This window comes from Paramormyrops kingsleyae, chromosome 4 (assembly GCF_048594095.1).
Source record: "Paramormyrops kingsleyae isolate MSU_618 chromosome 4, PKINGS_0.4, whole genome shotgun sequence".
In the NCBI taxonomy this organism is placed as follows: Eukaryota; Metazoa; Chordata; class Actinopteri; order Osteoglossiformes; family Mormyridae; genus Paramormyrops; species Paramormyrops kingsleyae.
In genome coordinates, this window is record NC_132800.1 from 43,567,699 (window position 1) to 43,592,902 (window position 25,204).

Below are 25,204 nucleotides of genomic sequence, written 5' to 3' on the forward strand. Positions count from 1 at the left end.
AACTACGCTGCTACAGAGCTGCTGCTGTATTTTTAACAACTTGCAGTACACAAACTGGCCGACAGTGGCTGTTAATAAAGATAGTAACATTTATTTTAAAAGAGCTATTGTAATGTTAATTATGTACCCCCATCCCCAATATGTGGCTTATGGTTAACTTATTACTAGAGATGCACCGATTGAGCATGTCCGTTCCCTTGGCCGAAAACTTATCTAGTTAGAACATAGTTTTTGCGCCTTGCACTCAAACAAAGTCTGGTTTTTCCAGCATCAAAATAGCAAAATGGATTTGGACATGCCCTTAAATGTTAGTTAAATGTTAGTACCTTGCACTTTACATTAGATCGCCAAAATAGAGCCCATAGTCATGGAGACTTTGGTAAAATATTAATTTTTATTAGTTTTATAGATACATACCTGGTTGAATTTTTCACACATTGATGTTGTGAGTAAAATTGAACAAAGAACAACAAAGACACGTCACATATCAGCAGAAGTGGTGCAGAAAGCTGCTGGGCATTTCTGCAGCATTAAACCTCATTGTTAACCTCTGAGTTAAACATCAGCGAGTCTGTGTGCAAACTCAGCTCTCCCCAGTGGTCGTGGGCTTTGGGCTCCTGTTTCACATTCAGGAGACACAAAGTTATTTACTTAGTTTAGATTTTTATTGGCTTGCATTTTAGATGACATCTTGACTGTTTTAATGGCCTTTGTTATTTTGACTGCATATGTGAATTTTGGATGTTTTATAGATATAATGTTATAGATTATTGTATGGTTTTATTATTAATAAAGAATTTTTCTGCTCGGATGATGGTGGGGGGGGGGGGATTCCGCTAAGTTGGCATGATCCCATTCTGACCGGTAGAGAAGAAAAAAATTCTTTATTTACTTACTTATTTACAGATGCTTTAATCGAAAGCAAAGTGCACTTGCAGTTAGTGTTAAGGGCCTTTCTCAGGGCCCCCATGGTGACATCACTGCCGAGGGACTTTCCTATGACAAGTGCAGCGTCCGAACCTACTGAGTCACCGCAGGGCATTTAAAAATGAGCCTGAACAATAACCACATAAATAAAAACAGGGAGGAGCTGAGCCACCCTAGGGGGGCAGAGTCTGTCTTTGGCCTCCGGACCCCGATGGCTGAGCTCAGTTGTCGACGCCCCCAACCCCCCACTCTGTCCGCTGAGCCGTGGGTCACATGGTCCAGTTTGCTGCTGCCTACAGAGACAGTCCCGCATCGGTACAGCAACATTTAGTGATGGATCAGCTCCAGGCTTCTCGTGACCAAGACAACTCGGTAAGGATTTTTTTAAATTACCCCCCGACGAAGCCATTCAGGGGGGCATGAAGTCAAAAACAGCAACAAGTCGAGCTGACAGGAAATTGCAGGGACAGAAACTGAGAACATTTTCAAAAACAGACAGTTAATAAGGCACACGTGATTCATCCTGGATCACCAAGTCCATTGGTCTGTCCACTAGGTGCTGCTGTCCAGGGAGGCACCCCCCCCCCCCACTCATATAAACATGGCCTCCAATAAAGTCACATGGTTCCACAGTGAACTTCCGGTTTGCGCTGACCTCATATAAGATGGTCCCTCTGCTTTGCAGAGAAGCAGCCAGTGGGTGTGGCTTGAAGAGGGACTACAGGACATAGCATGCTGGGGTTTGGCTCCCCCTTCTGACTCCTAAGAGTAGCACATCCTATCAGGAGCATCTTTATGAGTTGAGTCCGATCAAAGCATAATGTTTTAAAAATAGTGTACAGTGTAAGAGCTGCTAAACTCGGACCTCTCCCCTTTAGCAGAGGTTGCATTTTGAAGAGTCCTGTCCCCTTTCCACCAAGAAGGTCACAGCAAAAACACACAGACTGAATGCTTAGTGTTTAGCAGAGCAGACAGCGTGTGTCCATGTGCGTAAATAAAGCTGCTGCACTCCTGTGTGCGTGTGGGAGTGTCCAGCTTTTCGGTCCACAGTCCTGTGGGGGGCGCTGTTGTGCATGGGCCATTCAGCTCAGCCATCTGTCACTTCGCCGGCCCTCAGCTGCTTCCTCTGCTCCCGCCCACGGTGCCTCTGGATGGCCCTCCAGATCCGGCAGAGGACTCCGCCCCTGCTCCACCCAGACCCCCATGGGCCACAGATGTAGGTTTATAACAGTCTGCACTGGGGATCAGCCTGCTGAGACACACTCACACAGCATGGACCCACACACACACTCACAGCTCCTCAGCACAGACACATGCAGCAGGAACATGGCTCACCGTAGCCGTAGAAACCGCAGGTCCTCCTTGGTGATGTCGTTGAGGATGTCATTCAGAGTGTAATCCTCCATCACAAACTGCAGCAGAGAGATGACAGGGCAGGTAGTCTAAGCTCTGCTCCTCGGGACGGATGCAGAACAGCCAGAGAAAGGGGTGCAGGTCTCAGTCCTAACAAGCCGCTCTCTACTTTTCCTGCCATATAAACCCATTTCTCCTGCTCTAGACAGTCACACACTACAGTGATGCTGGGTTAAGTATAGATACTCCTCAATTAACGACCTACCTGCTTAACAACTGCCCGGACTTAGGACCAGCTATCAGGCCAGTCGGCATTGTACGCTGTATGAAAACTTTGGTCGTGAAATCGGCAGTGTGCCGTTTCTATTCTGTTCTGTTTATTCTGGTCTCTGATTTATTTGGGTCAGCGCAGGAAGATTGTATATAGTTTACAGTAATTGACCTTTATTTTGATATGCCATATCAGTTCACGCTTTAATTTTGATACGTTGCCTTTAGTTTTATGCGTATACTTTGTATTGTTGGATAGGGAACCTCTAGTAGCGAGTAAAGCACAGATGTGTGCAAGGCTAAAGTTTTCCTGTGTCTTGTACTTTTCTTATGTATTCGAATGCAATAGCTCTTAGTTTTTTGTTTACTTGTTTCATATCTTAGTTAATATGTACAAGTCACATTTATGTTCTATGTGTTGTTTCAGTTCGGTAATGTGCCAAAGTCCACTAATGCTCATTGGATTGCAGTGCTGCTAATTTGCGATACATGCCTATATGTTAGCATATTATTTATTTGTAATTCCATTGACGATTAAAGGTAACACGTACCAGCTAGCTTGTAACTTTGCTATGCTAGATATGAGATCTCCTAAGTCTTTTCTGTGATTTGTTTATTACAGTTTCACCTGTCAAATATGTTAAAACATGTAGCAGGAAGAGTACAGTGTTCATTACAGTATACTGTACACTACAGTATAATCCCGTTATAGTGGACTCGCTTATAACAGAATATCATCTATAATGGACGAGGTTCGCTGGTCCTAGCCGCGCGCCTTTAAGAAAATGCAGAATAACAGAATTTCACTTATAGCGGACAAACAATTTGGTCCCCAAGGCCGCTTATAGCTGTAGTTTTGTTCAGCTATAACGGACATGCAGGCTCCGCCTACAAGGCCGCATCCCAGCAGGCCGCTCTAGCATACTTGCCTTCTCTACGGTGTCTGCATCCACACCCAGCTCCTTCAGCCAATCAGTCAGCTCCTTGTCAGGCTCCACATCAGCTGGGATGTGAAATATGGAGGGCGGGTGGATGTCTGTGGTGGGGAGGAGAGGCTCATGTGCTGGAGGGTTTGGTTACAGTGTTGGTTACGGTGTTGGTGTCAGTTTGGACGCTGTGGGAGATTCTGGCTGAATGTGTGTCCTGTCATGTTCTAGCCTCTTGCTCTGCCTGTATGTGTGTTTACCGATAGGCCGGCTCTTGACTCGCATCAGCTCCAGGTCATGCGCCCTCTGCTGGAGACTCTGCCTCAGCACCTGCTGGTACTCCTTCTCCTTCTGTACCAGGTCCTCCAGCAGCCTGCAAGATGGGACCAAGTCATCTCACAATCCCACTCACACCATAGACATAGATTTCATCACTTTATCTGCAAAATGTATTTAGACTCCGAACACAAGACTGCCAAAGACAGGATCATGTGACTGATTTCTGATTTCCAAACTCGGCGCCCAGGACCCCCCCGCACCGGTTGGTCTCCTGCTTCATCCGGCCAAGCTGCGTCCCCAGTGGATGTTGCTGGTTCTGCCGCTGGGACTCGTGAGACAGCACAGAGCTCAGGGTGCTAACGCCCGATGTGAGACCCGGATCCTCCGGCGCTGCCGGCTCTGCCGTCCCGAAATCGGCATCCTCCTCCACATCCACCTCGTCTGCATCCTTGTCTGCTCCCTCGCTCTCTGATGCTGGACCGAAGTGCGTCTGCAGCTCTAAGCCAGGAAGAGGTCAGGAAACAGCATTACATGGTCATCTGTGTTTACATGGGGTGGGTTACATCACAGCCGCATGCAAGTGTCCCTGTCCGATTTAATCTCAGCCCTTACTGAGCTGCCATAATTTCAGTTTTTTTAAAGATCATATTCTGTCCTTAATCTCAATAACAGACAGTTGATAGCGGTGCCGCATTTTCCGCATGATGTAAGCAGAAATGCAGCCTGGCCTGGAAGCGCAGGAAACAAGCGAAATGAAAATGAAATGCGAATGAAACTGCGATACTGATGAGAGGTTGTTTTCTTGCCGCCGTGGCCAGCAGGGGGAGCCCTGTTCCATTTGTTTTGGGCAGCACCGCCCAGGGCCTCAGGCTGTTGTGCTGCCGCTGCTCCTGGCTGCCCAAACAAACACCCGGCACGCCTCCCCTCTGTCACGCACAGCCAATTCTGCTCATATGCTGACCATCAGCTGACCCAGGCAGACATCCATGGCACTACAAACCTCACCTGGGATGAGGATGGTGACGGCTGCCTGCACGGCGCGGCGGATAATGTTGTCCATGGCGAACATCCAATGGGGCTTGATGTGATGGTTCCTCAGGACCTTGTTTACCTGAGGAGAGCAGAGTTGCTGTTCCTCATCCTTGAATCTGTACCCCATAGGAATTTCCTTTACAAAGCCTATGCAGTCTCCCGCGACCTCCTGCCCCTATGCTGCCCACTGACATCTCCACACATCATTTTCAACTGGAATTCCTCCACAGGGTTTAGGTTCAAGTCCTGCCCCAGCCATGTCCATATGTAGCTGCCATGCTCTCCCACTGTCTGTAGGTTCGAGTCCCTACCCAGCCCTGCCCATACGTACTGTAGCTGCCTGGCTTTGTCCATATGTCGCTGCCATGATCTCCCACTGGGTGCTTTGTTTCCCTTTACCTTTGGGTTCCTGAACTGTGTGTGACTGTTTTATGTAATAGGCATGGTGGACCGTGGTAATGGAAGATGAATGGATGGGTAATTAGTGGCAGCCAAAAATATCCTGCAATTTAATCTTGTGCCTTGTGCCTATCTCCCACTGACCCCCCCCCCCCCAGTGCATCTACTCACCGAGTCCTGGAAGCCAAAAAGAACCAGCTGGATTTGGTTAATGGAGGTGCTGTCAAAGTCCAGGTCCAGCTTGAGCTTGGAGATTGTGGTTGCCATGACGCGTCGCTCGGGGGAGCGGATGAAGTCACGCAGGATGCAGATGATCTGCTTGATGTGATCCACAGAGAGCTTGAGCTCCTCGCTGCCCTGTGCATGGTGCATGGTACACGGCAAGAAGTCAGTCAACCAATCAGAGTCAAACAGAAACCTTACATACAGCGCACATGGTGGGTAGGGTGTCTTACCTGTATGTGGTTCTCCATCAGGTTGGAGATGACCTTCTCCTGGTCTTCATTGAGGACCTTGTAGAGGATGGCCCGCCTCTCACTATCCTTTTTCAGCAGGAAGAGCCCAGAGTCCCGGTCCTCAGGGGATGGGGGTGCACTGCGGTCCTCGGTGACAGAAACCTCGTCGGGGACACTGCAAGGAAGGGGGGCGGCAAAGTGTCACATGCCCACCACACAGCGGCCCGAGTGGAAACTTTTGGAATGAGAGGAACAAAAGGTTGCGCTTCCTGCAGGTATGGAACTCTGCTCAAAGTGCGGCGTCCTTCCCAGAACAGCACAGAACGTGACAGGAAGCAATGCCGTAAAAAGCCTTAAAGGCAGCATCACGTGCATTTAAAGGGGCAGAAGCGTCCTTTGTGTACGCCTGTGACATACGCGCCGTTTGGGGCAGCACAGTGTTGACACATGCAAGGGTCTCCCAGCTTGGGAGGATCACGGGGGCAGGCGTGCAGTATCGTAAAGATCCCGTAACTGTAAGAGCTGGGCACATTATCGGATTAGATCCGGATCACAAAGCCGGAGTGCCATGCCATCCCATCTGCCCTGCCAATAACACACACGGCTGTGCAAACACAGTTACCGGGGAATTCTCCGGCACAACTGAGGACACAGCTGCATAAATACCAGCGCACAATAAATACCGCCAACGAGGGTGCGCCACCTTGGCTGGGGTCAGCAAGTTCTCTTTGGGGGTCACATTACAGAGGTAACCTGAGGAAGACTGGCCCATCTGCCCACCGGGAACAGCTTTCCTCACCTGAGATAGTTAGAGCTTGGCGGCTTGATGAGGTTTTCTGAGGCTGAGCGCTTCTTCTTCTCGAAGAAGACGTCCTGTTTTGAGTCGCATTCAGGGGAGATGGAGCCGTGCTCACTGCTGCTGCTCCCGGTGGCCTCTGTCTGTAACTGCGCCGGGAATGAGACGCTCCGGAGGTAATCTGCAGGCGCACAAGCGGGCACCTTTAAGTTAAGGCCGGCCAAATGCAGGGCACCTCATCATCCCTCAATCTGCAGATGGACCACCTTCTCTTCCCCACAAAAAGTGAAGGAAGTGAGAGATTACCACTTCCTTTAAGGCCCACAGACATCAGAAGCACAAAGATCAGGATGTAAAGAAAAGTAACAGGAAATCTGAAAGAGAAACATGGTCTCATAGTCTCCAAGGGACAGGGATGCAGCTCAGCAAGAAAACCACCACAGAGAAGGAGACAGCAGCATTTCCAAAGTAAGAAGGCTAAAGAGCTACAGATGATTAATTGATTGGCACAAACCTTGCCACACTGCCCCAACAGAGCACCAGCAAAAGGGGAGTATGTCCGAGCCCCAGAGAGGAGAGAGGGAGACAAGGGGTTAATCCCAGATGCCACCAAAGCGGCCATCGCAGCATCCCCCTGTACTGACCAGCTTGTCATCGTTTCCTTTATCATCATCATGAAAGGCATTCAAACACCCTCGACAATCACACACACACCCAGCAAACAGCATTCGACACACAGGTATATCAAGACATCTTGAGTGGTCAGAAGGAGGCTTTCAGTGTCCTGAGTATGCCGCATGCCGATGTTCATGATGACTGGTGGGGAGCTTAGGGTCACCCACAACCCAAAAGGCCACGTTCTCATGAGTCACAAGACGGATATTAGCTGTAGCGTGCAGCATCGTTGTAATGGTCCCCTCCAGGAGAGGCACGTTGCGGCTACCTGATGGCTTGAAGGCGATCTTGCTCTTCTTGCCCTTGACGTTTTGCCGCACAAACACGTCTTTGAGGAGGTCACCCGCTGTTGCCCGTTTGTTGGGATCTGGCTCGAAGCATCGCAGAATGAAGGACTTGGCCTCAGCGGACAGAGCCTCTGGGATCTCAGGGTGGATCTTAAACATCCCCACCTGAAGCGGGACAGAGCTGTGAGTGGGACAGACCAAGTGGCTGATAAAACGTGGGAACAGAATGTAATGTGACGGATTAATGTCCATAGGATGCTACTACAAAGTTTATATACAAATTGAAGTAGAACAGAAGACTAAATATTAACGTTACAACTGTAAAAGAGGAACTAGATGACAGGCTGAGGGGATTGCACGTGTAGACACTGTCCCCCCAATGTGCTGTTGATGCCACCGTACCCTACTCACCTTGAACATGGCCGCTTGCGGCTCACCCAGCTCATGGAAGGGGGGTTTCCCAGTGGCCATCTCTATGATGGTGCAGCCCAGAGACCAGATGTCGGCAGGGGCTCCGTAACCCCGGGGGCCCTTGTCGATGATCTCAGGGGCCATGTATTGAAGGGTGCCTGAGGGGGGCAGTATAGAGAAACACAAGCTACTAACATAAACTTACTTCAGTACAATAGCCATCAATACGACAGGAGTTGTTCATCCATCCATTTTCTGAAACCGCTTGTCCTATTCAGGGTAGCGGGGGTACAGAGCCTATCCCAGAGGCCACGGGCCAAGGTGGGGAACTTTTGCTGGTGCTCTGTTGGAGCAGTGAGCACAAATTCTCAGAGTAAATAGTCTGCTCACACAGCCCTCCACGTGGCAGAGGCACTTGTGGGAGTGCAAGCTAGCCAGGGTGGGCCGTGGGGTGCCAGGCACCTGTCTTCACGCTTCAACACACATTCATTAAATGCAAACACACTCCCGGATGCTGCTCTAATAGCCCGTGTTACTACTCGCTGCACAGGCAGATGTAATTTAACAGAATCCTAATGATGTGAACCGCTGAGGGCCACTTAACCCTACGCCAGAGGCCTGGCATGGGTCAACAAGAGGCTCGAAGGAAGGCCCAGTGTCAGCTGATCTTTCTATAGATGCTCAGCCGGCAGCGAGATCACACCTGCACACAGCGAGGACGGGCATGGATGGACAAAATGGGTGCTCCCTAAACCCAAAGTGGGAAATGTTACTGCTGCAACAGGGCTCTCGCTTCATGGGCTTAGAGGAATAGGGAAGTGTGGGGCCCATCAGCTAGAAACAGTGATGGATATCAGAGAGCCTTAGTGTTTATGTGGGAGCAAATTAGTCCTCTTTGGAATTTCTGCCAACTAACCAGGCTGGTTTTATTTGAGTAGACGGGTTAAAAACAAAGAGGCTACCAAGCCATAGTATCAGTAACCTGGAAGCATGTGTCCTACTGTCATGTAGACTTTTTAGTAGCATGAAGATCACATTTACAGAACCGCTGCTCAACAATAAGAACTATTAGACATTATCTCACACTCATTTGTCATTTGCAGCAACACATGAGCTGACATGGCTATACCTACCTAATGATGGTCAGAGAGGATAAGCGAGTACAGCACAATGCAGATAGAGTTAGCACGGTGGCTGGAGGCTGCAGAAAGGAAGATGGAGAAGACCACCAGAACCTACCAGTGAAGGTCTCTGTACAGGGGTTCACTCCAGCTAACCTCTTGGATGTACCAAAGTCAGAGATTTTGAGGACCCCGCTGTAGGTGTTGACCAGGACATTGTCACCCTATAGAGGAACAAACACGTAGTAGAAGCAGACCCAGGCTCCGTTTGATGGCTGTATCATAATCCCTCTTGCCCGTAATCAAATCAATTAGGTAGATACACTCAAGCAGAGGAGACTGTCCAAGGCTTAAGCTTAGGTCAGTGAGGGTTAGGTCGCATGAAGACACCATTAGATGGTACCTTTATGTCACGGTGGACAATCTGGTTCTCATGCAGGTACCGCAACCCCTCCAGAATCTGCCGTGTGTAGAAGACGATGGTGGCCTCCTTTAGGGGGCCCCACTTAGAGCGCAGAAGGGCTGACAGGCTCCCTAAACAGAGTCAGGATGAAAGGTTAACACAGCCAAATGGTTAACCTACTCTCCAATCCTGTTATCAAAACAAGCTATAAGCTTCACAGATATGCATCTATTGGTATCTTATCTTGCAAAAGCAATAATTATACTGCAGTCCCAAGACCCACAGCAGAGAGCCTCATGAATATCCACACCTCCAGGAACCTGCTCCATGAATATCTTGATGTAACCATCCTCAGACACAGAACCCAGGTACTGCACAATGTTGCGATGCTTCAGGTACTTGTGCAGGGCAATCTCTTCATGGAGCGGCTGGGAATACCTGGCAAGGTGAGAACATCCTGATAGCCTCTAGCCATGCTCTTCATTTTCTGTGATAAAACCCTTTTGAAAAATTCAAGACTGTCCATTTCAATTTAGCTCCCTGGAGTGCCGTTCCTGACACAAAACTGCAGAGGGCGCCAAGTCCCAGGCATAGCCTTACCTGCTGTCCCTCTCTGGGATCTCTTTGATGGCAATGCGCACCTGGTTGCTCAGGTCCCTCCCAGCATACACCACTCCGTAGGTGCCCCGCCCAAGCACCACCCGGTCCCCGTTCTCGTTGTAGTCATACTCGTACTGTGGTACCAAGGCAGTAGTTAACACACCCATAATGTGCGTGCAAAGACACACAATGAGCAAGACTGACAAATGTGACACTTACCTCTAGTGTGTCTCCTTCACCCTCTCCTTCAAGCTCCACAGCATTGCCCGACCCATCTGAAATCAACTCCTTCACCATGGAACAGAACCTAGACATAGATCAGTCAGTGTGATTTAAAGCTAGTCAACAATAGCAATTTAACTGATTAGCTACTGTAGTTAAAACACTAACTGAACATCCTGTCCAAACCCAAAGCAATGTAAAACCAGACAACCATGCAGCCCAGACTCAAACCCTAAAGACCAACTCAACAGATGGTGCAGATTCAACACAAGGAGTCAAAGACGATAACAAGGTTGCTGAACACACAGTTAAAGGGACTGGCCAGGTGTTCAGTATAGGGCAGCACTTTAAGGAAACAATGTCATGTCTCCTTTAACTGGAAGAAAATCCATCTGTTCCCCACCCCACTCTCAGCTGAACCCATCAATGAGGATCTGGGTCACCTGCCACACTGGTCCTCAGTGGAGAAGTAGATCTGGAAATCGTCTGAGTTGTCGTGGACATACAGAAAGCAGCAGCGCTCATCAAACTTGGAGATACTGAAGAGGGGAAGCATAGGGAGGGCCCATCAAAGACAGAACTGGTAGATAAAGGCCCACTCATGGTCTCTATCTAACCTCAATAGCTAAGGTAGCTACCACTGTGGCTAGTATCTGGTCCTGAGTGTATCTCCAAACAGAAGCCATCGTGTACTCATGCACATCAGCCAAGGGCGATGGTGTGTGCGAGCAACAAGGAGGCACTAAAAGTATGGAGCCTCTATGGATTAAAGGTCTTTATTAAACTCAAATGGACTGATAGGTAACTGTCTCAGTCTAACAGAACTAAATAGGGCTGCGTGTGCCAGCCCATGGTAACCAGGAAAACCAGTCAAAGTTCATAAAGCATCTATCCCGACCCACAGTAACCTGAGAGGCCCCAACAAACTAGCTCTGCCCCACGATCCATCTTCCCACGCCTCCCACTCTTAAGGGAGGACATTTTATGGCAGTGCTAAATCACCATCTGATTATTTCAGACGACAGCAACAAAAACATTGTTTTTCCCAAGGGGTCTTTCGAGGATCTCAACATTCAAACCTAAACTGCTTACTGAACCAGTTTTTACCAGCTAAATTAACAGGATTCTAACCCAGAAACAGCATCTGAGCAACATCAAACTCTCAACTAGCATGTAAGAGAAAACCCACAAACCCTGAGCGAAACCCCAACCCACAAACTGTAAGCCATAAACACATACAGATACAGACCTACGTGATTTAATGCATAATTTTTCCTGAAATGTAGTGTTTACATTTCAATTAATATGATTAAATATCACAAAAAGAGCATCAGTGCAATTTAGATATCATGCGCTTGCATTAATGCTCTCTATCGGCTAATATGCTTATTGTACACATCAGGGCTCCTAAAGCCCCTCCCTCTGGAGTACACAGGGTGTGAAGTTAACAGGAATCAGTATGTATAGTCTAAGCAAGCTGAAGTCAGCTGGAGTCTGACTCTCCCGCCATGCTTGACCTGTGGGCCTCTTTGACTGCAAGCTCCCATCAGATCAGTGGTAGAGACTAAGCATCTACCTGATGCCTTTGATGGACGTGCCTGTAAAGATCCACTCGTGAATGCCCTTCTGGGTCCCAGGATGAGTTCAGAGAGAAAAAGCAAGGGAAGAAGTGAGGAAGAGGAGAGGAGAGGGAGAGAGAAGATGCGAGAATTACAGTGATCTGTTATTATTATTATTATCATTGCTACTGTATTACCATTTCTAGTAGATTACAGCTCTTCATATATCAGTCTGGCAAGCCAGCACTGGATATCAGTTTTATCAGATTGCAGTGTGAGGAGGGTGATTGGTACTGATTCACAGTAAATGTGAGGCTTAGAATGAGGGGCAGAGAGGGGATGGCGGGCAGGGGGGCCTGACCGTCTCTGCCGGAGACACGTGCCAGATTGATACGTTCTTCTCCTCCGCCTCGCTGTTGATGGACACATACGAAGGCTGGTACACCTTGGTCGGCTCCAGGATCAGCACCTGGCGGAGGGGAGAGAGAGGAGGTGGCGAGGCTGAACCCTTGCTTGGGCTGGGTGCAGATGCTGAAATATGCTGTATCACCAGCTGAATGGTGTAATCAGCTGTGGTGTGATGGTATCGTCAAATACAACATGCACTGTTGATACCATGTGATTATCAGTATGATACCCACGCCTGGGACAGCTGCACAGTATCGGTATCAGAGCTTAGAGACTGTCAGTACCGGGAATCGCAGCCCGTTGGTGGCTCCCTGGGTTGCCTCCACAATGATGTCCATCCAGAAGTTAAGCCTCTCTCTCTGGGGTGAGTGCTCCAGGTTCTGTTTCTTAAAACGCTGGATCAGCTGCAGGTTCTGCACCACGGAACGAAGGTACCTGGAAAACACGCAGTGAGGCTGTAAGCAGAAGGTGGTAAAGCAGAAAATATGGAAGGTCTCAGCCCCTGGAAAAGGTCCTGATGGCGTGTCCTGAGGCACCGTACCCAACCTGAATGGCTTTGATTAAATCCTGAACTACATCCAAGTTGTTTTTGAATGGATGTTCACACCTGGACCCTGTGTTGCAGAGCATGATTTAGTTAGGACTTGATTCACACCTCCAACACCATCTGCTTTGGTATCCCAATAATTACTTGAATAAAGTCATTTAAATTTAAAGGACAGACAAATACCACACTGGTCCCAGGGAGTGCAAAAGCAGTGCAAGGCAGAGCACGTGAGTATGAACCGGTACCAGATGGGGGGCTTGAGCTTGAAGAGCTTCTCAGCTGCCTGCACTGCCTTGGAAATGTCGTTGGCTAACATGCTGACAGTGAAGAACTGGCCTACGTCCCAGTAGTTGTTCATCTTCTCCAGGCTGCCCTTTCGACCCAGCAGGCTGTTCAGCCTCACACCTGGGGAGGCAGCCAGGGGTGCCAGGGTAAGACACACGAGTCAGATCCTCAGAGGTGGCAGGAAGTGGAGTTGTCCCCAACACGACTCCTCACCGATTTTCCGCAGCTCGATGGAGTTTTCAAACTGCTGGCCAGCCACAATGAGCAGCACGGCCAGATTGATCCCAGAGTAGAGCGTGGGCTGCAGCTCGAAGCCCTTACGATACCTGGGGGGTGTTGATAACAGGACACAGAGGGTCATGGGCCATGCCGTGGACAGCAGAGAGCTCTAATGAGTCAGGATGGGTGTGGGAACACCTCATACCACTGGATGGCATTGTCTCGGTTCTTGGTGTCCTTGCAATCAGAGTCCAGGAAGATGTCCTTGTAGATCCGACCGCATAAGCAAAACATGTCGGGGGCGGGGTGATCACATGACTGCAGCACCTGCAGCATCACACGCAAACCCTGCTCCCGATCCCCCGGGCTGTTCCTCCTGCACACAAAAGGCCCCATCCCAGAATGGGGAACCACCATCTTACATTACAAGTGTCCAGACCTCAGACCAAGTAAACCCGAGAGTGAGCATTCACATAATGAGATATCTGAAGGTGTATGAGCATGCATGATGATGTGTGTTATCCATACCGGTTGAGTGCAAAGGCATAGTGAAACTGAATCATGGGCTGGTTTGCAAGGTCACACGTAGGCAGCATCTCCAGGGTCTGCACCAGCTTCACCATGGCATCATAATCCTGATGGGGAGGAGGGTCAGAGGTCACAGCACAGAGGAGGGTGCAAGTAAAAGCCAGAATCCTCAGGTCATACCTGGATATCTCTGTAGGAGAAGAGCAGGTTCATGACGATGTCCTGGGTCAGCACCTCCGTGTTGTCGATGCGGAGCTTGATCCGGGCCAGCTCCTTGGCCAGCTCCTCGCCCTGGTACTTATCCCGGGCTTTCCGGATATCATTCAGTAGTGTGTCCTTGAATGATGCACTGGGCGGGAAGCAATGGTAGGGAACAGGAGAGGGAAAGGAGTGCTCCATTTATTACTTAGGCTACAGAAGGCAGTATGGGCATCCTGGGGAGCTGTAACAGCCAGGCTCCCATCAAGCTGTGGCTCATGTCTTCTCTTTCAAGACGCTGCTCCCCGAAGCAGGGAACCAACACCAGGCAGGATGCCAACAATGGGTAAACAGACCATCAGGAAATAAAAAGCAGCCCTGCCAATAAATTAAGAACTTGTTGGTCTTTGAGTTGAGTGGACTAATGGAAAGTTAATTTCTTCAGAAGCACATGATGTGTGCACCTCTCCACGTGGGCAGGAAGTAGTTAAACACGCAAACTACATAACTCCCACGTGTGCCAGCTGACCCAACGTGAGGCTCCGACCTACCAGGAGGTGACGTGGATGTCCTTGAGCAAGCTGGTAAAGCGGTCCACCAGAGGGAGACACAGTGGCCCCAACAGGCTGTCCCAGCTAGGCTGCATGTACTCCGAGGCTCGGCGCTGGGCATCATTCTCACAGCACATGTACTCGTGGTTGGTCGTCATCACATAGGGGATGAAGTAGTAGTTCCCACTGGATGCCTGTGGGGGTAGGGGAGGCCAATGGCTTTGGTTCTCAAAGAGTCTATGTCAAGTCCACCTAAACGATCGCACCCAACTGCTGGGGTCAATCTAGTGATCCAGTGGGGATGCTGTGGGGGCAAAATCAAGGGGGGCAGTGTGGGACAGTGTAAACAGCCAAAACACCAAAAATGTTTTCCAGACTATTAATGCTCTAAAAATAATGTTTGGCTAGATTTTATCACTTGCCTTGGGACTGTTGAAAACCATACATACCCAGTTGTTATTGGAAGCCTCTTTCATGCTGTGAAACACAATACAGCCCATGCAAGCACACTAGCAACACCAGACATCCTCATATGAATAACATGTGGCTTTAATTTTCACTGTCTTCTGTCTTGCACAGTGATATAAAATGACAAATCGTCATCACATCTCATACAGGATCTGCACGATGGGCTGTGAACAGCTCAGTTTGAAACTAGCACACAGCTCACCCAGAGGGCCTGGCGTACCAGTGCGTAAATGTAGGAGGTCATGCTATTCGATAGTGGGGATCAAGTTACCACTGTAACGGTTCTGGAACAACTGTGTGGAAGCTGGATGCAGATGGGGGGGACTTCAGATATAAAATGATTATCATTTCTGAACAGGACTTGAAGCCCCAGGTTAGAGTAAGTGGAAAGATGATATTCAACATGGTGAAAACTAAAAAGCTACAGGACTAATTGTGCACCAAGTAATGTTTTCATGACGTGTTTCCTGCTTTAGTGCTTCTTACAAGTACAACATTGAATTGTATTAAGATGTCTAGTTACACAAGACACAGATGATACTGTAACTACAAAAACATTGTTAATATTATTAACATCTCCATGCAGAAACTGCAAAATGGTGCAAGCTGTGGGAATCAAGCATACCAGCATCATGGCCCCTAGGCAAGTACCCAGCATGCACTGCTACAGGACAACACATACTTTGTTTCTCAAGCCTGAGCCGCGATACTCTGGAGGCAGATGCACCCAGGGAAAGCCCATGGTGGACGGCTTTCCGGCCTACTCCAGATAGCAGGAGAGAGAGACCAGATGAGGGGGGAGAGACTGCACAAAAAAACGGGAGGCTTCGGACGGCGCCCGTCAAGCGCTGGGACGCCATGGTGAAGAACTGCCTTGGCACGACTTCACCAAATCATGTCCATCTGGGTCAGACAACAGCTGAGTCAGTGAAGCTGCCATCATACAAAGCTCTATGGAAGACCAGGGATCTGCTCCCGATTCCTATATCTGCCCTTGACAAGTGCTGTCATTTTAACTGCATATGCAGGGATTTTAGCCGACTAGAGAGCCATAATGAAAACGGCAAAACAAGGTTCAAAGACTGTCCGTCAACAAAAGAGATTTAATGGAATCCCTGCAGTCTAAGTCCCTCAGGGCATTGACATAACCTCTGAATGAGCTACACCCATGGTGGAAAACTTGTTGTTAACAGGAGAGCAAAGAGGGGAGGAGATGGAGGGGCACAGTCACCACTACGGCTACAAATGCACTGCAGAAGTCTCACTGCTTAGGGATGATTCCATCTATGGAGCTTCATGCAGGGTGTACATATTACACCTGGAGAATGGTGACTGGGGGATCAGCCAGAATATGCTTCCTGTAGAGGTGAGACTTAGGTCTGATGGTCACCTTCTTAATGGCTACAGGGATCAAGCTGATGCAGAGAAACAACAAGCTCCCATCACCACAGGGAAGTGACGACGATGCATTTCTTACTTCCTGCAGGATTACAACGTATCTGGCTGACACTAGAGAGAATAGATCCAGTGCCTGGATCAAAGTAAGGTAACCTGAGAAGGCATCGCTCCTGTTGCTTCAGGATGCAGAGAACTCCCCCGGAGCCCCCCCCCCCCCCCCATATCCACAACATCTTGGATCATGGATCCGCTCTTCGTGCCAACTGGCCATGGGCATGGGATCTGGCCAGTTGCTGTGGCTACCACATACCTATCCATGACAACCAAAGCTCCCCCTCCCCCGATCCAGGCAAACTTGTCAGCATAGCAACAGTTGTAGTTCACTTGCCATTAAAACTTGACCAGCTGTTACCGGCTTAGGTGGCCTAGTCTAGGATGCACAGTGGTAGAGCTGACCACGGTAGGAGGGATCATCCAGCCACTGATGGTATTAATATATCAGGGCAATGCTGAGGTTAGATGACAGGTCCCCTGGAGCCATTCCCAGCATTCTGTACACTATTACTCATAGATTTAACTGTCCCTTACTGCAGGTCAAGCAGACAGAAAATCGGGATCCTACTCCGAATTGATACTTACTGTGTTCTTCTGAGTCACCATGTCCTAAAAAGAGGGAAACAGATCAGACAATTAGCACAGACACACCGATGGTACATTCCATGTTAAAGTCATGGAAGCAACACATGAGAGAGACACTACAGATGCAGGATATTGTGGTTAACATATTGATTACATTAGAAATCAGGACATCAGCATCAGTCCTATGTGTCGATCTAGGCTGATATTCCTGTCCGATATTTAGACTTTAGTCAGTATTCAAAGTTAGCAGCACCGGAGGCATAAGTGCTAAAATAAAGAAAATGACTGCACTGGATGGTCAAGCATTTTCAATAGTGGAAAACAAGGAATTTCATTCACCACTTACCACATTATTACAGGTTCGCAAGTCGGCGCTACTTAGTGGATGTCTCAGTGCCTATGTGTTATACCCATTCACTGGATCTAACAAGTAACATCACTGACATGAATTTCACTACAGACTTGTGGAGCTCAGAGGTTAGTCATTATCAGTAATATTACACAATTGATGATGTTCTCACCATGTTTGAGGTCCTCATTTTGAAATCTACTACATGCGACGAAATAAAACTACTTGTTTGTGACCAAACAGGTCACAGGCAGGTCAGGCACCACCAGTGCTGCATTCTGCAAGTTCTGTGCATAGTACAGCTACAAACTGATCTTTATCTTTGTGGTGGCATATGTAGTGGTGCAATTCAACGATAATGAAAAGCATGCAAATGGCACGCAGGTTATGGGAGTCAGGTGGTCCTATTTCACGATCACTCCTGTGACGGAACCCTCGATTTAACAGAATGTTCCTATTGGACAGGAGCTGCAATGTTGGCGTAATCAGGAGGCTGGGGATGCCTGGGGAAGATATTTGTGTGGGAGGGGTCACATCTGTCATGAGGGACAGCTCAAGGTCAGACTCTCAGGAAGGAAATGCAGCAGGGCCCACAGGAACATTCATTTCTGCACGCAAAGACAACAGGAGGTGGCCAGGCGGAGGCCAGGCTGGAGTAGGAGAAAGGCACCCTGCATTCCAGATGAAATTCTGTGCATATATGCATGTCCCTCTAAAGGTCACGCACATCCAGTGCACAGCTTGTACTTAAGGGGATGAGGATGTTAAAACCCAGTGCTGCACACTGATCTAAGGCCTGCTATAAACCACACAAGGGTCCAAACCTATGCTGCACACTGATCTAAGACCAGCTATAAACCGCACAAGGGTCCAAACCTGTGCTGCACACTGATCAAAGGACTGTTTTAAACTAGGAGCACAAGAGAGATTTGTGAAGTTGGGGGAACCCAAGAATGAGCATCTTAGAAGTTTATCCAGCCATGCTTGATTTGGCGTGATTTGGGATAATGGTTCTCTACACTAAATGCCCCCTGACGCTGGTCGACATACATCCAGTCACTGTCTGGTATTGCCAATCATCCACAAATGGCCTATTGGACAATAACCTAAACAACATGTATCCTTCTTTACAGTGTGTTGGAAGTTCAAATTTACTGAACCACAGTATAAATACATTGTAATGTTACATATTATATGGGGACACATTCATAGATTTACTGCTTAATTCTAACAGACATAATTTCATGTTAGGTCAAAATTAAATGAAATCTTTAGCTTAGTTGCAGTTACAAATTAGAGAATATGGGACAAAAATATGTTCATAATTGCATCCAACATAAACCTGGTATAGATTATATAGAATTTCTGTCCACTTTCATTGCTTGCTATTTGAAATAACGCTGTGATAGATCTTAGTTTTTTTTCCGGATTGCATTTTTCCTGTATTGCATACTGCTTTTGTCCATGTGACCAAAACTGCATTCAGCACAATGTATATATGTTTTTAAATAAAATACACTGCTCAAAAAAATTTAAGGAATGCTTATTAATCAAAGTATGGCATCAAGTAAACTAAACTTCTTGAATATTCATCTGGTCAGTTAAGTAGCAGAGGGGGGTGTAGAATCAGTTTCAGCTACTTTGGTGTTAATGAAATTAACAACAGGTGCACTAGAGGGGCAACAATGAGACGACCCCCAAAACAGAAACGGTTTAACAGGTGGGGGCCACTGACATTTTTCCGTCCTAATCTCTTCTGACTGTTTTTTCACTAGTTTCGCATTTGGCTACAGTCAGTGTCACTATTGGTAGCATGAGGTGATACCTGGACCCTACAGAGGTTGCACAGGTAGTCCGACTCCTCCAGGATGGCGCATCAATGTGTCATTGCCAGAAGTTTTGCTGTGTCTCCCAGCACAGTCTCAAGGGCATGGAGGAGATTCCATGAGACAGGCAGTTACTCTAGGACACCTGGACAGGGCTGTAGAAGGTATTTAACCCATCAGCAGGACCTATATCTGCCGGTATTGTGCAAGAAGTAACAGGATGAGCACTGCCAGAGCCCTACAAAATCACCTCCAGAAGGCCATTGGTGTGAATGTCTCTGACCAAACAGTCAGAAACATACTTCATGAGGGTGGCCTGAGGGCCCGATGCCCTCTAGTGGGCCCTGTGTTCACTGTCTGACACCGTGGAGCTCGATTTGCATTTGCATTAGAATACCAGAATTAGCAGGTCTGCCACTGGCACCCTGTGTTTTTCACAGATGAGAGCAGGTTCACCCTGAGCACATGTGACAGACGTGAAAGGGTCTGGAGAAGCTGTGGAGAACATTATGCTGCCTGTAACATTGTTCAGCATGACCGGTTTGGTGGTGGGTCAGTGATGGTCTGGGGAGGCATATCCATGGAGGGACACACAGACCTCTACAGGCTAGACAACGGTGCCTTTACTGCCATTAGGTATCGGGATGAAATCCTTGGACCCACTGTCAGACCCTAAGCTGGTGCAGTGGGTCCTGAGTTCCTCCGGGTGCACGACGATTCCCGGCCTCATGGTGCGAGAGTATGCAGGCAGATCCTGGAGGATGAAGGAATTGATACCATTGACTGGCCACCACAGTTGCCTAACCTAAATCCAATCGGACACCTCTGGGACATTATGTTTCGGTCCAGCTGACACCTCCAGGTTTCACCTCAGACTGTCCAGGAGCTCAGTGATGCCCTGGTCCAGATCTGGAAGGAGATCCCCCAGGACACCATCCGTTGTCTCATTAGGAGCAGCCCCGATGTTGTCAGACATGCAAACAAGCACGTGGGGGCGAAACAAACTACTGAGTACGATTTTGAGTTGCTGCAATGAAATTTCGGCAAAATGGACAAGCCTGCTTTCACTTTGATTTTCGGGGTGTCTATGAATTCAGCCCTCTATAGGTTGATATTTTTCATTTCCATCAAACAATGTGGCATCTTTTTGTACCTAACACATTACCCAGTCCATATCAGTATAGATATCTAGCATGACTTTTTTTCCCTTTGAGATCTGATGTGTTTCCAAAGTGTTCCCTTAATTTTTTTGAGCAGTGTATTTTACAAAGTGAAATCCGTGTTTGAGTTATCCTTCATTAAATCGGTAGGTCATCACAGAAATGGAAAATTTTAAAGCCATGTGTAGGCTAATAGGAATGAGCACACTTTATTCTGTCTACCACCAAACGGAGATAAAGGGAGGGAGTGGGAGGGTGTGTGTGTGTGTGTGAGAGAGAGAGCAGGTATACTGTACCTTACCTTATGGGGACATAATGTCCCCAACAACATGATGAATACCCGTTTTTTTTTCCCTTATGGGGACCTTTCCTGGTCCCCAAAAGGAAAAGCTCAATTTAATAAAAATATATGACTGCAATGATAAAACTAAAAATGCAAAAACTTTTGTATTTTGCTTGGTTACTTATGGTTATGGTTGGGTAGGGGTTAAGGTTGTCATAGTTAGCGTTAGCATTTTTCCCATAGAAATTAATATAAACATATTCATAACATAAAGATATGTTTACCTGACATATAGTTTGTAGTTGGTCAAGTAGTTTGTGATGGTCGACACAGTTTGATGAGTTGAAACGTTTAGAAATCCAACCCTATTTAGGGATTTTATTTATTTATTACAGGCAGTCCCCAGTTAACAACATCGGACTTACAGAAAACTTGTACCTACAAATGGACTGCCCTAATGCATATCACTTTAAAAATTTGGTTTAAATACAATGGTCCGTGATAATGAACGCATGCACTGCTTTGTGATGCTTATGAAAACACTGCCTGTCTTTAGTGGTCTGTCAGCCAGAAGTACAGTACTATACATAATTTCTTTTATTATTACAGTATAATAATAATTACTAGTATTATTATTATGTACTGATTTGTCATATTTCTGATTTACTTGCAAATTTGACTTACAAAAACCTAGGGAGCGAATCTTGTTCATAACCTGCGGACTGCCTGCAATTTTCCCTCTCAAAAGTGGGGGGCAGATCAAGGTCCTTATATAACTGGGGATGACATGTGTCCCCTGTATCCCCTCCAACTGCACCTCTGCTTTAAGCCCCACATAAGGTCCAAACCTGTGCTGTACACTAATATAAGGCCTGCTATAAAGCCCACATAGGGTCTAAATCTGTACCGGACACTGACCTAAGGCCTGCTATAAAGCCCACATAGGGTCTAAACCTGTACCGGACACTGATCTAAGGCCTGCTATAAAGCCCACATAGGGTCCAAACCTGTACCGGACACTGATCTAAGGCCTGCTATAAAGCCCACATAGGGTCTAAACCTGTACCGGACACTGATCTAAGGCCTGCTATAAAGCCCACATAGGGTCTAAACCTGTACCGGACACTGATCTAAGGCCTGCTATAAAGCCCACATAGGGTCCAAACCTGTACCGGACACTGATCTAAGGCCTGCTATAAAGCCCACATAGGGTCCAAACCTGTACCGGACACTGATCTAAGGCCTGCTATAAAGCCCACATAGGGTCCAAACCTGCTGTTTTTTCTGTTATTACTATTACTATCCCTACAAATAGATGCCTAAAAAAAATAAGCTTCACAAAAAAAAAAAACCCCACATCTCAAAAACACCGCTGTGTCTGCATGTCACAAAATGTAGCAGCAACTTGATGCTGGGTACTTGAGAGGCTCCATACTCATCAGAGTCAATGAGCACCCTGACCCTTTATGTGTGTGTGTGTGTGTGTGTGTGTGTGTGCCCACGCGCGCGTGCGGGTCAGGGGCGTGTAGCCTTGTACAGACGCACCTTGAGTGACTGGGCAGTGTCGGGGTCCGTGTCGTGGTACAGGATGACGTTGTTGGCCATGTCGAAGCTCTCCCGTACACCCAGGTGGTAGAAGAGAGAGGGCTGTCGGAATACGTCACTCATGTCCACCACAGCGATGTCTGGGGTGAGTGGGGGGAGGGGTACCATGAGGCAGACACACACACAAACTCCAGACCCACGTGCACAGATTCTCCTTCCACAAATCACCTGCTTGGCTCTCCATGCAGCGCAGTACCTGACCGAGACCCGTCTGTTTTCACGTGTCCGTTAAAATGAAGCGCCGCTTATTAACAGACCCACCGCGCATAAACGCCACTGAGGCTCAAATCGCTGGTCGCCGCTGCGTATAAATAGAGGCGCTTTTGGACAAGCGGCGTGTAGGTTTACAGACGCTGACAATCCAGTCGGAAGCAGCTGCACCAGGCGCAGAACGGGCGATAAACACACGGCCAAAGTCATTAGCGGCCGGCTTGTCAGTGTTCATATTACCATGGCAAATGTCCATGGCAGAGAGAGCATCGCAGGTCCGCAGGATACCGTATTAAGATCAAAGTGAATTCCATATAGCCACATTCCTGCTTTCCATTCGTAAGGGGTACTGTAATGTATGATTTTAAGTGTTTACACTATACTTTAAATGCTTGTACTTAATATAGGTCAACTATAGGCTGTCTTAAAATTAACGTTTATTTTGCGTTATAAATTAATAACTCCAATATTAGCAACTGATCATCTACCATTCACTGATGCGTTGTGAAACCTTTGGTCCAGCTGCAGTCAAAATGTCCTTTGTTTTGAAAAAACACAGGAAAATTGGCAAAATTACCAGACCTGTATTCATAGACTAGAGAAGTGAAGCATAATCCGTTGTTCTTTATTGGAAATACTAGGCCTATGTGATCATGTTCGTGCAGTAAGTTTAATTGTAAATTACTTAAAACGTGTAAGAAAAATGTATGTTCATAAGTAAAACAGCTGTCAAACACGTATAGAAGAATACCAGAGCCTCCTTCCGTAAGCTGACGAATATAAAGTTACATTCAGGCACATTGAAACATCACACATATTAATTATGTACATTTCCGAAGTATAAATGAACTGTAAATATTTGTAAAATGGGACGGGGGCGCTGGACGTGCCGCATTTGACCACGTAGGGAACATGAGCTTAATTGCTCTGTTAATAAAGAAGTTTGACTGCAATTAGCTGATAAAATGTATAAAAGTTATGAAACATTTCAGGGGACAGACTTTCGCCCGGGGCTGCCATTTCCCAAGCATATTTCAGAGCCAGCTATCACACTCACCCGCGTCGTAGAAAGTGTCCAGGACCGTGGTCTCGCCGAAATCCAGCCGGCCGAAGGTCACCGTGGTGAGGATGGCGCTCTCGGCGTCGCAGGCACGCTGCAGGCATTGCAGGGCGCCCGACTCGGGGCTGTTGGCTGCCACAGCTTTCAGCCCATCGTTGAGAACATAGACAGCCCGTAGCGAGCGCTGTTTGGGCAGCTGGCTGGGGCTGGTAACATCCGCCCTCTCCGTGCTGGCAGCCATCAGTATACCGGGTGCATGATCGCCCCCGGGGTCTGCTGCTGGCTGGCAGGGAGAGATCTCCATGGTAAGCCGCACCTCTAGTGAGCTCTACCTTTCCCGACCGTCTGTCTGGGTGATAAGCGCCGATGGTCCACCGGAAAGGGCTCACTGGGTCTAAGGTGGGAGCACCTGCCGCCGGGGGAGGCGCGTCTCCGCGCCGCCTCGCATCTCCTGCTTAATCATCTCGGTGCGCATCTCAATTATTCTCGGGTCAGGTAGCTTATCTTAACTGCTCGGTCCAGTTTTAACTAGTTTGCGCTCCCGGGGAAAAAAACTTAAAGGTCCAGGATCGTTATGTAATTACGCAAAAAAAAAAAAAAAAACAAACAAGTATGAAATATCTCCCACAATACCCTAGAAAAGTCAACACCGCTCACCTGGCGAGGTAATGTCAGCGCAGTGTCGCTTTTCCGGGCTCCTTTGTCCCAGGTTCCTTAATTACTGCGCCCCACTCACTCTTCCAAATGCAAATTCCCAAGTTTAATAGACTGCTGCGGAAAGCCACGCCGGTCCAGCTCACCAGCTTATGCGACCCAGATAATCGGCAGAAAGGGTCCCCGTGTCGCGTCTTGGGCAGCGGTGACCTGTGCGGCGAAAGCGGAAGATGCGTAGCCGCTTTGGCGGAGCCTCACTGCCATGTGGGCGCTGCCGGCGCTCCTGCGCGCGGAGGGGGACATACGGCGTAAGTAAGCATTGTTCATATTGTGCTCATGGTGACACTGATTTATGCATTACGCTACTCATATGAATGTTGGTTTTTGTAAATCTTGCTCAGCAGTTTCTGGTTTAAAAGCCTGTGTTCAAAGTAAGTCTGTTGAACTCACTGTTTTCCCCTCCGAGCTTTGGCAGGTTGCGCTGAAACACTATCAGCACGGCGCGCTAAATATAAAAATGCACAGCCGATGTGCCGAGCCAGAGGCTGCCTGCCTGGCCGCTGAGCCGCCGGACGCTCCCGTGGATCCCAAGCCCTGGAGACGAGTGTCTGCGCGCTCCCCACGCCTGCTGTTCCTGCTTAAGATGTTGGGAATGTTATGAGATTCCTCTCCGGTGGCTGTCGGGACTTGCCCGGCAGAGTTCATGTGTATTTCGCTGCCTAATTTTTCATCTTGCATATGAAGTTTTTTTTTTTTTTTGCAGTCATGGATTTCTCATTGCTCCGCGACGTCAGGGACGGTGATTTATATCGATATTTTCTGAAATGTATTTTAAAAAGGGAAGTCAGCTTTAGTTTATCTCGTGGGAACAAAATGTAGAACTCTGGCTCAGCCCTCTACATTTTAATTAATATTTTTTCAAAACAAAACAATCTTGATATCTTTAACAGATTACTTCGGCAGCAAAAAAATGAATTTTCCCAGCCAATATTTCAGATTGGTGAATGTTTTTGTTTGTGTCATATCAGCACTTATGTTAAGACAGTGTCATACACCGATAAGGGGAAACCGCTGGGTTTTGGCTGCGTTCCTGTATTTCTG

The 25,204-nt window shown here is 47.8% G+C and overlaps 1 protein-coding gene across 7 annotated transcripts; it reads right to left on the reverse strand.

Moving 5' to 3' along the window:
* Positions 1 to 375: 375 nt before the first annotated feature.
* map3k15 (mitogen-activated protein kinase kinase kinase 15) lies at positions 376 to 24,802 on the reverse strand. Of its 7 annotated transcripts, XM_072711426.1 has the most exons (32): positions 24,554 to 24,802; positions 24,107 to 24,386; positions 23,447 to 23,732; positions 22,120 to 22,259; positions 16,957 to 16,980; positions 15,602 to 15,679; positions 14,452 to 14,645; positions 13,883 to 14,051; positions 13,703 to 13,809; positions 13,380 to 13,550; positions 13,169 to 13,281; positions 12,916 to 13,075; positions 12,408 to 12,558; positions 12,077 to 12,184; positions 11,733 to 11,782; positions 10,600 to 10,695; positions 10,154 to 10,241; positions 9,935 to 10,068; positions 9,645 to 9,772; positions 9,335 to 9,465; positions 9,050 to 9,155; positions 7,811 to 7,968; positions 7,381 to 7,564; positions 6,441 to 6,618; positions 5,642 to 5,816; positions 5,358 to 5,543; positions 4,761 to 4,866; positions 4,016 to 4,253; positions 3,737 to 3,849; positions 3,480 to 3,613; positions 2,263 to 2,339; positions 376 to 2,111 (listed from the first exon to the last, which is right to left on the reverse strand). In XM_072711426.1, exons 3-32 carry the CDS (start codon positions 23,688 to 23,690, stop codon positions 2,015 to 2,017), a joined length of 4,038 nt encoding a protein of 1,345 aa, XP_072567527.1. In that variant the 5' UTR covers positions 23,691 to 23,732; positions 24,107 to 24,386; positions 24,554 to 24,802; the 3' UTR covers positions 376 to 2,014. The 7 variants fall into 7 exon arrangements, with proteins under 7 accessions (XP_072567527.1, XP_072567528.1, XP_072567525.1 ...); XM_072711427.1 differs by having other exon boundaries at positions 24,107 to 24,802; XM_072711424.1 differs by lacking the exons at positions 24,107 to 24,386; positions 24,554 to 24,802 and having other exon boundaries at positions 11,733 to 11,779; positions 23,447 to 24,050.
* Positions 24,803 to 25,204: the final 402 nt, after the last annotated feature.

Bases quoted from the DNA above. Each gene is read 5' to 3' on its own strand.
- map3k15 (XM_072711423.1), bottom strand. From the start codon at position 23,753: ATGGAGATCTCTCCCTGCCAGCCAGCAGCAGACCCCGGGGGCGATCAT. The intron at 3,850-4,015 runs GTGCGGGGGGGT...CCCATCTTGCAG, and splicing joins ATGAAGCAGGAGACCAACCG to GCTGCTGGAGGACCTGGTAC. The intron at 3,614-3,736 runs GTAAACACACAT...CAAACCCTCCAG, and splicing joins AGTCAAGAGCCGGCCTATCG to CACATGAGCCTCTCCTCCCC.